This window comes from Populus euphratica, unplaced genomic scaffold (genome assembly GCF_000495115.2).
Source record: "Populus euphratica unplaced genomic scaffold, PopEup_1.0 scaffold982.1, whole genome shotgun sequence".
NCBI lineage: Eukaryota > Viridiplantae > Streptophyta > Magnoliopsida > Malpighiales > Salicaceae > Populus > Populus euphratica.
In genome coordinates this window covers 4,685-18,480 of record NW_011500844.1, presented here as the reverse complement: position 1 = coordinate 18,480, position 13,796 = coordinate 4,685, and the positions used below count along the sequence as shown (strand labels likewise).

Genomic DNA, 13,796 nt, shown 5'->3' with positions numbered 1-13,796 from the left:
TATGTCTTGCCTTTCCATCCATATAAAGTATACCTAAATCTGAGATCTATAGCTCCAGATATGACCTAATTACCGAACAGTGTTTTGGTTTGGATTGCACCGACATCTCTTTTCTAAGTTTGGCCATCTCTTTGTCGTTTCAATTTCAGTTCTTAAATTCATCAATCAATCTTTTCATTTATGTGATAGGCCTGCATTTAAAATGAACATTTACCACAAATTAAAGGTATCTTATATTATTAGATATATTATTATAAAACATGTTTTAGTTAAGGAGTTGTTGATACTTCAAGTGCAAAATGATGATATAAAACCATGATAAAAATGCACTTTTAAGTACTAATCAATTAGATATCAAATATGATTTTTAAATTTGTAAAAATATGTAGGAACTAAAGTAAACTAAAATATTGCATAAAGGTGAAATGAGCATATAAGTTGGCAAATATAGCGAGAATTGTTGTATTAACTATAGGAACTTATTATTTACATTTACTTAGTAGACTGAAACTAGAAGTTCATAATTGTTATATTGTTTCTTTTATAATAATGATATTTATTATAGATTTAGTCTTTATGTGAATAATTTATATATATTTGATTTAAATATTTCTATATTTAATATAAATAGTAAGAAGAATAAATTAGATAATCAATATCCATAATATTTATAGAGTTATAGATGAGGTCATATTAATGAAACAAGAATTTCTAAGTTACATAAATAAAGATATTTTGATAATTATGATTATGAATTATATAAAACTTGTAAAGCTTATTTATTGAGTAAGATGATCAAAACACCCTTTACTGAAAACAGTAAAAGATTTAATGAATTGTTAGATGTAAAATACACATATGTATAAATAGGTTAATGATCATTTGTGCCAAAGTTGATAAACACCTCCTTACATTAGCCAATGACCATTTTAGATATGATTATTTGTACATATTGAACCACAAGTTGAATCATTTAAAAAGTTTAAATAATTAAAAAATAAAATTTAAAAACAAATTAGAAAAAGTAACAAAATATTTTGATCAGATGAAGGTGGATAATACTTTATCCAAGAATTTCAAGATCATTTAAAAAAGAATGAAATTTTATCATAATAAACACCTCTTAGAACACCATAATATAATGATGTTTATAAAAGAGAAATCATATTATACTAGATATGGTATAGTCCATGATGAATTATACAAATCTTTCGTATTTTTTCTAAGGATATGCTCTACAAATTGTTATTTCTTTTTTAAATAGAATTCCAATAAAATATATTCATAAAATTATATATCAGATATGGAAGGAGACCAAACTTATTATACTTAAGAATTTGGAGATGTAATGTTTATATAAAGTATATAGTATTTAAAAAGCTAAGAGATAAATCAAATAATTTGTTAAGTATTATTTCTACTATCTCATTGATCTTACTGAGCAAATAAAATTTATCTTAAGACATGCTATCTTTCTAGAAAAAAAATGTTTTTGAAAGTAATCGTGATAAGAAAATAAAACTTAAAGATGTTCAAGAACCACAAACTGATATTCAAATAAAATGTGAACATGAAGCTATAACATTAAATGCTCACCCTTAAGCTTAAGAAACCATATATATATATATATGATATGATATGTACTAATGAGATATGAACTTCTCATGAAAATTAAAAATAATAAGGTACTCATACTTAATAAGCTTGCTATCTAAATGAGAGTAATATTTAATATTTAATCTATAAAATGGCTTACATCATAAAATTTGAAATGGATTTTATATCCACTTATTAGATATAGAGCTTGCTTAATCCACTTGAAGAGATAAAAACCATTGGATTGAAGGACTTATATGAATGACAAAATACAAATATATATAGTTATATTAGTTATATTAAATTACAAATAAAGACAAGAAGTTAACTTTGATGAAAATTTATTGTTGGTATCTATAAGGATTCTAGAAATGTCATTGGATTTAGCTAAGCAAGTCAATCTTGAAACCTCTTGACATAATTCCTTGCTTAATATAAGTTTCAAATTAAACCTTGTGAGAGTTGACTTGATGTAATCTGGTCAACTTTTTGGGTTCAAAGGTTACTCGGATAACCGATAAAAACTCAATTTGACTTAATAAATTCAAGATGACATTATGTATTTAAAATATTGAGATGAAGATATTTTGGATCGACCTAGCTCAACTTTGACTAGCTAGCCAAACTTGCAACCTAAATCATGAACCTGACTAAGTTTGGTAACTTCATCTTTTTTAAAATAATTTTATGTTTAGTTATATGATAAAAAAAACATATGTTTGCATAAAAGCAACTAGATAATATTTTAAAAAATAATCATGATGGGATGCGTAAAAAAAACATTTTTTAATATTATAAAAAGATTGTTATAATCTCATCTGAACTTACATTAAATACTGAACATTTAGTAAAATAATATGTACAACATACATTTAATTAATATAAAAATAAAATCAAATAATAAATTTAAATGGAAGGGAAAATAATCTTTTTTCCAAGTTAAAAACACGTTAGGCGCACATGTCTAGGTAGCTTAACATATCTGACCCATCATAAATTAGCCTAAACACTTCAATCTACTAAGCTAAACTCAAGAGATAAGGGTTTTTTATTTTTATTTTTTTTAAATCGGTAGATAACACATCATATGTCTAATAAGAAAAAAAATAAAACAAATAACATGTAATCTAGAAGCCTAGTTTTCAACCACAATTTGGATTAGACTGAATAGTGCTAACTCTCAATATTTAATTTCACCATTACCTTGTTACATGTTTAACCATCATTGCAATTACTAGTTATTTCCATTACTACAATCTCTACTTTTTCTTCATTATTACATTATTTATCATAACCTTATTATTACCATCATGATCATCTCTGCTACTATCAACATAACCACTATTATCATATAACAACCATAAACAACATTGACAACAATACCATCATGACCACTGCTAACACCATCATGATCACATGGTAAACCATCATCATAATTATTATTACAATCACTAATGGTAACATCATCACCATCAATATTATCACTAATAGACACTTTTAGGTTTGAATAACTAATCTACATCATCACCATCAATATTATCACTAATAAAAACATCATCATCTCCATTATCTTATTATTATTTTTTAAGAAAAATATTTTTTAACTTAGCCAAACAATGAAAAATAATATCATTTTAAAAAATATTTTTAAAGAAAAAACACACTTTTAGGTTTGAATAACTAATCCTTTTGATTTTTTTATTCTATATCATCTATTGTGTCCTTTTGATTTTTTCTCTTAATCTCTATAATTACTTTTTTTTTACCACAAGGCCATTATTCTAATCCTAATGTCTATTAAAGTTATTTTTTATTGTCGTTATTTATGTTATTGTTGACTAGTGATGTTAAGAAACAATGGAAAAAGAAAGCAAAGTCATGTTAAGGGATGAAAAAAAACAAAAGGAAAAGAAAATGAAGTCACAATGTCTTGGCTTTTTTTCTACATTAGAAATTGAATTTCATATTTAATTTATGATTTTTTTTTACTTTTTTAGTGTTCTTTATTATGTTTCATTTATGATTTTCTTATATTTTCTTTAATTTGAATATAAATAATAATATTAAGAACAAAAACAAACATAAAATTATGAAAAAAACCTAAAAAACCAACTTTTTATGTTCCAAAAGCAACCAATGTTCCAATTAAACATGATACATGCCTCAAAGTATATAAAGTTTAAATTTGACAAAACATGATTAAACCTATAGATGATGGGGCGGATGGCATTTCTCACATAAATTTAAAAGACTCAGTTATCATCTTATCTTATCACAAACTTTAATATAACTATCAAATGTTGATTGAGGCTATGCTACGGGGTTGAATTATTATTTTTTTAAAATATTCAAAATAAAATTAATTTTTTTTAAAAGCAACCCCATAATAAAATGACAAACCAACTCAGGTCAACCCACCAGCCTTGTAGTTTAGATCATGATATTAGAATAACTTAGTAGAAAAAAAAACGAAGAAAACTACAAAACCCATTGTTGAAAAAAGTCAATATTGATTATTAAACATGATACATGCCTCAAAGTATATGAAGTTTAAATTTGACAAAACATGATTAAACCTATAGATGATGGGGCGGATGGCATTTCTCACATAAATTTAAAAGACTCAGTTATCATCTTATCTTATCACAAACTTTAATATAACTATCAAATGTTGATTGAGGCTATGCTACGGGGTTGAATTATTATTTTTTTAAAATATTCAAAATAAAATTAATTTTTTTTTAAAGCAACCCCATAATAAAATGACAAACCAACTTAGGTCAACCCACCAGCCTTGTAGCTTAGATCATGAGATTAGAATAACTTAGTAGAAAAAAAATGAAGAAAACTACAAAACCCATTATTGAAAAAAAATCAATATTGATTGATGAAATTAAAAATAAATAAATAATAATAATAAAAAGATATTAAGCCATATTAACTTTGAAAATCCATTAATCCAAGTCATTAGACTAAAAGCACCCTACCTGAAAAAACCACAAATCTTAATTCTCAATTAATAAAATATTGAATGATGAAATTAAAAAAAATACAAAAAAATCCTAAACTCAAAAAATACCAATTAAAAAAATGAAGATAATGGATAATTCAAAGTACGAGAATCATAATTAAAACAAAAAATACATAAGATGACAAGTACAAAATTTTGATTGAAAGTGACATTAAAAAAAATTAAATTAACAAAAGAATAATAAAAGAATGAGAACCAAATTAAAAAAAAATATATAAAAAATTGAGATTGAATGATGAAATTGGAGACAAATTAAAATCTTAATCAATAACAAAAATTAAAAAAATAAAAATTAAAGTTTAAATATTAATAAATAAGAAACAACTCTAAAATTGTACATAACCAGCTGAGGTAAGAAAACCAAAAAAAAACAAAAGAAAGAAAATATTATTGGTATTGAACTACCACATTAATATCATCACTCGTTGCCTTAATAAAAATAAAATAATATTTTTAATAATGTAATAAAAAAAAATTATTAAAAATAAAAGTTTTGTAGAATGAAAAAAATTAAATTAACAAAAGAATAATAAAAGAATGAGAACCAAATTAAAAAAAAATATATAAAAAATTGAGATTGAATGATAAAATTGGAGACAAATTAAAATCTTAATCAATAACAAAAATTAAAAAAATTAAAATTAAAGTTTAAATATTAATAAATAAGAAACAACTCTAAAATTATACATAACCAGCTGAGGTAAAAAAACAAAAAAAAAAGAAAGAAAATATTATTGGTATTGAACTACCACATCAATATCATCACTCGTTGCCTTAACAAAAATAAAATAATATTTTTAATAATATAATAAAAAATATTATTGAAAATAAAAGTTTTGTAGAATATTCCAATACAACATGTTATACAACAAAATTAATCATTGAATCCAACCAAACTTTCATTAAAACCTAAAATGTCAATTTGAGATACATTCTTTTAATGGATCGATTTTTTCTTCTTCTTCTTCTCTAATCCACCGTCCATGTCCTCCATTGCACTCATCAGGGTACAAATTAAACACCTAAACAATCAACTATCCAACTAAAGAATTTTAACCTGACCACTCTTTGGTTAATTATCATATATTATAATTTTACATGCATTTACTCATAAGCCCTTTTTAAAACTTTAATTATGAAAAAGTTATATATATTGCTCCTATAAAAACTATTATAATATTAAATATAATTGCTGTCATGAAAACTATTGCAGTACCAAATACGTTTTAAACAAAACGAATATAAGAGTTAAGGAGTTCCAGCAATTTGTTTTTTAATATTAATGATAAAAGTAAAATTTAAAAATTATTTTAATATATTTAAAATTACTTTAAAAAACTATAGCACACGCTCTCGGACACCCTTCTCATCTCTCGCTTTCTAATAAGAAATCTGACACACTCCCTCTGTTGAGTGTTCGCCTCCCTCTCTTTGTTTTCTGTGTTCAGGGAGGACTTAGGAGGAGGAACCTTGGCTCGCCTAGCCTTTCTTCTCATGCTAGTATAAAAAAAAAGACAGCTAAAAGATGGTGGCGGTTACATGTCCTCTTCATGGATTGAGCCCCCATTAAAAAGAAAAGAAAAGAGAAAAACAAAGAAAGAGGTAAAAGCAGAAGCATCAGCAGCAAGCAACACAATCACGTACTATAATATCCATCATTACCGGGAAAAATAGACTCTCCCCATAAGTCTTCCGTTTCTTCTCCTCTGTTAAGATGTTGTGAATATAGGTAGCATACAAGTGCTTGAAGCAGTGTGGTGTGGTAGCTATGAAAATGTTGAGCGCTCGGTTTTTAGTCTATATTTAATGCTATTTGGGGTGTACAAAGATCTGGGTTTTCTCAGAGAACTCAAATTTAGTGACATTCAACTAAGATCTAGCTTAAATGAGACGCACAAGTGAGTGATTTTTTCGGCTGGTTAAAGCTTATTTGAAAAGCGGATGAGGCTGAAATCGATCGTGTTTTGTAGCAAAACCGGTTTCGGTTGAGGATTTAGAAACTGGGTCCGTTTCTTTGCTTTTCTTGGCTTCCAAATGAACTTGTCTTTGATGGTTTAATAGTTTTGTCATTCTTTTTTGGGTAAGAGGGAAGGTAAAAAGGTGAAGAACAGGAAGAAGGCATGATAGTGTCATTGTGTGAAGGGAAGAAATTAGTGAAGATTGTTTGGGTTGTGGGTCTAAACTTGTTGCGATTGTGTTATTAAATCTCTCTCCCTCTCTCAGTCTTAATGAGGCACTCTTCAGCTGGTTTTAATCCACAAACCCACGAAGGTCTGTGTATTTAATTATTATTGCCTTTCTATTCTTTTTTCATTTCATTTTTGCTTCAGCTATAATTTTGGTGGCTGAGTAAATGAGATCTTGGAAAATCATATCTTGCTCGGTCGATATAATCCACACTTAAACTTTGACTAAGTTCTTTAATTTTTTTTCTTCTTTAATTCTGATTTTTCTAGTCTTATGTTCGGAGACCTTACTGTGTATCAAGTTTTGAACCTTTTCCAACGTTTTTTTTTTTTAATTTCCCTCAATTTTCTCAGGGATCAAGCAGGCTGTTAATATAGTTCACCTTGCTGAATTTACTTCGTTTGGCTTTTTATTTTTTTCAAAAATATTTGCCCTGTTTTGGGGTTTGGGAGAGGTGATTTTCATTTAGTTTCTGTTTCAAAGCCCTTGTTCAGCATTCTTAGCTACTTTGTTCAAGCTAATTGGTGGCCATATATTTTTCAAATTTTTCTTCGCTAAAAATTGCAGTTTTTCATGTAATTTTATCACATTACTTTCGAATGGATTTTGCAGTGGAAAAGCGGGTGCTGAATTCTGAACTATGGCACGCATGTGCGGGTCCTCTTGTTTCTCTACCTGCTGTTGGAAGCCGCGCTGTTTATTTCCCACAAGGTCACAGTGAGCAGGTTAGCAGAACTCCGATTTTAGCCTGCTTACGTTCACCTATCGAGCAGATCCCTTTATTGTTAATGAATAATTATGTGTTTGGTAGAACGAGTATCTGAATATAGCCTACAGAGTCTGTCTCTTCCTTGCAGGTAGTTGAAATTTTAGAGTAATTCAGTTTGATCATTAACATCTAATGTGTAAATTACTAATATGACATAATACAAATAATCAACAATGTGTATGAGACAATCTCTGATCATTGTGGTGCTACTTAAGCTGATCAAGGTGCTCACCGATTCTCTTTAACATCTACTGTATTTATTAGTGCATATTGAAAATTGTTGTGCTTGTACGCAAAAATGTGTATCTGATTTTTCCTCGTTGTCACACTCTGTGTTGACTTGTGACTGTCAACAACTCTTTGTGCTTCATTTCATTTATATTGCAATGGCCTTTTATGTAGGTTGCCGCATCAACAAACAAGGAAGTGGATGCCCAGATTCCAAGCTACCCAAGCTTGCCTGCACAACTTATCTGTCAGCTTCACAATGTGACCATGCATGTAAGACTTGCTTTGCTTTGTTAGCTTCTGGTTCTGAATATTCCTTTCTTTCTTGAAGGCACATATTATTTCTCAATTTCAGGCAGATGTTGAAACAGATGAAGTTTATGCACAAATGACCTTGCAGCCACTAAGTCCAGTATGCCTTTTGTTTTTATTGGCCTTTTTCGTTAGTTATTCTTATGGATTACTCTATATGGGAAGCATTACATACCGACAATGACCCTGTTCTGCAGCAAGAGCAAAAAGATGCCTACCTTCCAGCAGATATGGGCACCCCTAGCAAACAGCCAACCAATTATTTCTGTAAGACTTTGACTGCCAGTGACACAAGTACTCACGGAGGATTCTCTGTCCCTCGGCGGGCAGCTGAGAAAGTGTTCCCACCATTGGTAAATATTCAATTTAACTATGGAAGGTGTCCATCAATTTTTCAGTTCTCCAACTCTGATGAAATCCTGACACATTGGTAAATATTCAATCTAACTATGAAATACAATCAATTTCCATCTACTGTTTACTTGCAGGATTTTTCTCAGCAACCTCCAGCTCAAGAGTTGATTGCTAGGGATTTGCATGATAATGAATGGAAATTCAGACACATATTTCGCGGTTAGTTTTTTAAAAAAACTCTGATTTTTTCAATTGAGCACCGTATTCATTCTTTATGTCAGTCTAAGTGCATCCAGTGGAGGCTCATCTTCATTTAGTTTTTTGAATTGATTGGGTTAAACACGATATGTGATGTACAGGTCAATAAACTACTGTGTATCAGATGATAAAAGTACTGAAACTAAGCAGTATTGTTTTTATGAATTATTGTCTTTCAAACTCATTATTTGTTTAGAGCTACAACTTATTAACTAACTGACTAATCTATGTTCCTCTTTTCCTTAACTCAATTTTTTGGTCTTTTGTTCGTTATGTCATTTGCCTGCTCTATGTCTACATTATTCTCTGTAAAACTTGCTTTTTGTATGAACTGATGGTGTAAACTATATTTTTAGAGCTTTTAGATTCAAATTTTCAGAGAACCATTCTAAATTGTTATAATTAATTGTTTTTTGAAATTTTTTTATCTTACGGGAATGATTCTAGTTGCTTACAACATATGATAGAAGATGATTCTATTCTTTTTGGAGAATATAAGCCAAACAATAAGTTACTCTTGAATTACAGGTTCCACTCTTAACAAATTTTGACTTCTCTTTAATCAGGCCAGCCGAAAAGACACCTTCTTACAACTGGGTGGAGTGTGTTTGTGAGTGCTACAAGACTTGTTGCTGGGGATTCAGTGCTTTTTATCTGGTATGCTGTTGGTTAGCTCCACTGTATTGATACTTTTAATTTACTTTATATTGTGTGTTTTTAGTTTTATATAGTCTAACTGAACTTGGGGACACCAAGGGTAGAATCTCATCCTGATCATCTTAGCTACATAGTTTGTGCACTCTCTTGGAATTCCAGTGAATGTACATGGCACTATGTTTAGATTAGGAGCATAATGCACTGGCAATCTGGTAAAACATCCGCGGTCACAAGAGTCCCCACTGTATGTTATATGTAGTGCATGATGTGGATTTTTTAAGAACATCCTTGCTCTTTAAATTGTATGTATATGATTTTCTATGAACCATGCATCTTGTTAGTGTTTCAATTGGAACCTGTTTCTGTTCATCAGGAATGAAAAGAATCAGCTACTACTTGGCATTAAGCGTGCTATTCGACCTCAAACTGTGATGCCTTCATCAGTCTTATCTAGCGATAGCATGCACTTGGGCCTTCTTGCTGCTGCAGCTCATGCTGCTGCAACAAATAGCCGTTTTACCATATTTTACAATCCAAGGTATGATTGTGCTTGTGAAAGTGAAATTTTAAATTACTTATCTGCGCTCTAAATTTTTGTCACCTCTTATTCAGGGCTAGTCCATCAGAGTTTGTCATACCACTGGCCAAATATCTTAAAGCTGTTTATTACACTCGAGTGTCTGTTGGCATGCGCTTTAGGATGATGTTCGAAACAGAAGAATCAAGTGTCCGTCGGTATGCCCTGAACTTTTATTGTCACGTTCATATATGATAGCTATGATTCTTCCATGATTGGGTTTTATCTTCTTGACATTTTGTTGTCAACGGGAGTGAGAAAAATCCTCGTTTCTTATTAGCCAAGGGTGACAGTAGATCAATGGCAAGACAAATGTTTGCCTGGTATTTCATTAGATGGTTTGTTGTCACATTCAGTTGATTAGAGTGAGAAGACATCATTTGTACCATATCACTTTTCTGCGCTTGTACTGCTACCTAATGCCTGCATAGGCTCTGTAATTTCTAGCTTATTTCTCTTGTTGTTTTGTTTTCCTTCTTAGTGCTAAATATTCTTTCCAAAAGGCATTTTAATTTTGTTTCAATGAAGACATCTGACAGTTGTTTATTATCCAGCTACATGGGTACAATAACTGGCATCAGTGACTTGGATGCTGTTCGGTGGCCAAATTCACAATGGCGATCAGCCAAGGTATGCCAAGAACAATCAGTGATGCTGATATTATTTATTTTTGAATAAAATAAATGCTTGGTACATGTAGAGTTTTGCCTTTGCCAAATCACCTTTCAAATATTTGCTTGCTATGTTGTCCAAAACTGTATCTTAATACAAATAGAGGATGTGCATGCAGGTTGGCTGGGATGAGTCTACAGATGGGGAGAGGCAGCCAAGAGTCTCTCTTTGGGAGATTGAACCACTAACCACTTTCCCAACGTATCCATCTCCATTTCCCCTAAGGCTCAAGCGGCCATGGTCACCAGGACTACCCTCTTTCCATGGTAAGCTTGTCTACACCATTTTGTGGGTTTGATGGATGCTACTATCTTATAAGCTCTCATTTTAAAGTACTTCCATGATTTTTCTGTCCTTCTTGTTCTTTTAACCTTTCACCTTTGCTGGGTTTAGGCATCAAGAATGATGATCTAGGAAAGAACTCGTCCCTTATGTGGCTACGAGGAGATGGAGACTGTGGAGTTCAATCTTTGAACTTTCAGGGAACTGGAGTTTCACCATGGGTGCAGCCAAGAGTTGATGCTTCCATGCTAGGTTTGCAAAATGATGTCTACCAAACTATGGCTACTGCTGCCTTTCAGGAGATGAGGACTCTAGATCCTTCCAAATCATCATCTGCATCCCTTTTGCAATTCCAGCAACACCAGAATCTCCCAATCAGGAGTGCTGCTTTAATGCAGCCGCGTATGTTGCAGCAGTCTCCTCCTCAACAGACCTTTCTTCAAGGTGTTCAAGAGAATAAACATCAGTCTCAGAATCCATCCCAGTCACACCTTATTCAGCAACAACTGCTGCATCATCACTTACTTGACAGTCCACACCAGCAGCAGCAGCAGCAGCCATTTCTGCAACAACAGCAACTGGCTGACCAACAGATCCCAAATGGTGCCTCTGCAACAATATCTCAATATGCTTCAGCCTCTCAATCCCTGACACCACCATTGCAAGCTATTTCACTGTGCCAGCAGCACAGCTATTCTGACTCAAATGGGAAGCCGGCGACGATCCCTGTTGTTTCTTCCCTGCAAAGTCTTTTGGACTCATTTCCTCCGAATGAATCATCTCATTTGCTAAGTTTGCCTAGAATCAATCCCTTGGTAACTTCTTCTGGCTGGCCCTCAAAGCGAGCTGCTGTTGAATCGCTTACTTCCTCCGGAGCTCCTCAATGCATGGTGACCCAAGTGGAGCAGCTGGGGCTGCTTCAGACAAGCATCACTCCTAGTTCTGTTTCTTTGCCACCCTTTCCTGGAAGAGAATGCTCAATAGACCAGGATGGTGGCACTGATCAACAAAACCATCTTCTATTCGGTGTCAACATAGAGCCATCATCTCTTCTACTGCAGAATGGAATGTCAAGTCTCAGGGGAGTTGGAAGTGATAGTGATTCCACAACTATACCTTTCTCTTCTAATTACATGAGTACTGCAGGCACCAATTTCTCTCTTAATCCAGCAATGACACCTTCAAGTTGCATTGATGAATCATGTTTCCTGCAATCCACAGAAAATGTGAGCCAAGGAAATCCACCAACCAGAACCTTTGTTAAGGTAACTTTGCATTTTGCAATTTGAATTAATGTTCCTTTCCGGATGCATTGTTGTGGGATTTATGGGATGCTTTTACATTTAGCATTCAAATTTTTAGTGTTAGTTGACTTAATTATTTCTCGATTATGAATGTATTCATCTAGAAACCTCAAGCAAATATTGTCATGGATGTTAACAATGTAATTGTTTACAGGTTTACAAGTCAGGGTCCTTTGGTAGGTCACTGGATATCACCAAATTCAGCAACTACAATGAGTTGCGCAGTGAGCTTTCTCGCATGTTTGGCCTCGAAGGCCAACTGGAGGACCCCCTGAGATCAGGCTGGCAGCTTGTATTCATCGACCGGGAGAATGATGTTCTTCTTCTTGGTGATGGCCCCTGGCCGTGAGTTTCTCACTTTTACTTTTGGCATTTTGGTCTGACACAATTTTCTTTGTTAATCTAAAGCTCAACTTAACTAAAATCATTGAACGCATTTGATCTGTATAATCTTTATATTTTTTATTGTAAAATGAAAGCATTTGATCTATAATCTTTGATGTGATATTGTAAAATATCTTAAGAAAAAGATGTAACAAGAAGAAAATGCCTTGTATAGATGTGCACGAACTTTGAAAGGCTAGATTCAGTAAATAACATTCATGAAATTGATACATATGCATGATGAACGTCTTTCATCTGGGAATTTCCATCTATTGTGTTCCAGTCTCCATCAGCTAAATTCCTGATCAATTTGGTGCTTTCTTATTACAGGGAATTTGTAAACAGTGTGTGGTGCATCAAAATACTCTCACCACAAGAAGTACAGCAAATGGGAAAACGAGGTTTAGAGCTTCTAAACTCTTTTCCAATTCAGAGGCTTTCCAATGGCAGCTGTGATGACTATGCAAACCGGCAGGATTCAAAATCTTTGAGCACTGGTATAACCTCTGTGGGGTCTTTGGACTACTGGACAATTTAAGAAGTTAAGATACCACTATTTCTTCTGTAATATCAGCTTCTCTCCCACCTCTTTCAGTTTCAGAGGTAAAAGGGCAGCGTAATCTTAGCGTAAAGTTTTCATACAAGCTATTACTGTAATTAGAAGATACTGTTTCTCGTTTTCAAGCTATTGAATGCCTACAGTTGATATTAGGAGACATATTTCTCAAGCTCAGCTGTTTGCTTTTGTTATTTTGCAGTCCATTTATTATGAGCTAAATCTTACTGTAGAATGAACGTCATTTTCCTGTGTCATAACTTGGCCTTTTATGCCCTGACAAAGACCTTGCTGGGTTTAGATGACTAGCTCATCTTGTAGGTGCCGGTACTGTCACGTGCTGGAGATTGATGGCGGCAAGGTATTGAAAAGTGAAATCCACTTTTTCTAGGGTTTGCATTAATGCGAAAATGGCCTGTCTTGTTAGGTTCTGGGTCTGGAAAAAGCTCCAGCCAGCCGCCCAGTCCCACCCTTGCTTTTGATTTGACCAGGCTACTGATGCTATATGCAATCAAGCCAAATCTGCCTCAATATCAAGTCCCAAAAGTCTGCTAATTTCCCTGTTCAATTTGGATAAACCAGCTGCGAATATACATAGACCGTCGAGTACTCTGCTCGGAATGAAAATC

The 13,796-nt window shown here is 32.4% G+C and overlaps 1 protein-coding gene across 1 annotated transcript; it reads left to right on the top strand.

The window, feature by feature from the left end:
* The first annotated feature begins 5,982 nt into the window (after positions 1 to 5,982).
* On the top strand, positions 5,983 to 13,399 carry LOC105116555 (auxin response factor 6-like). Its single transcript, XM_011013963.1, has 14 exons — positions 5,983 to 6,898; positions 7,427 to 7,539; positions 7,986 to 8,084; positions 8,167 to 8,223; positions 8,321 to 8,476; positions 8,612 to 8,696; positions 9,302 to 9,392; positions 9,766 to 9,930; positions 10,005 to 10,127; positions 10,524 to 10,599; positions 10,760 to 10,907; positions 11,035 to 12,188; positions 12,382 to 12,572; positions 12,942 to 13,399. The coding sequence occupies exons 1-14, from the start codon at positions 6,856 to 6,858 to the stop codon at positions 13,147 to 13,149; spliced, it is 2,709 nt and encodes a 902-aa protein (XP_011012265.1). The 5' UTR covers positions 5,983 to 6,855; the 3' UTR covers positions 13,150 to 13,399.
* Positions 13,400 to 13,796: the final 397 nt, after the last annotated feature.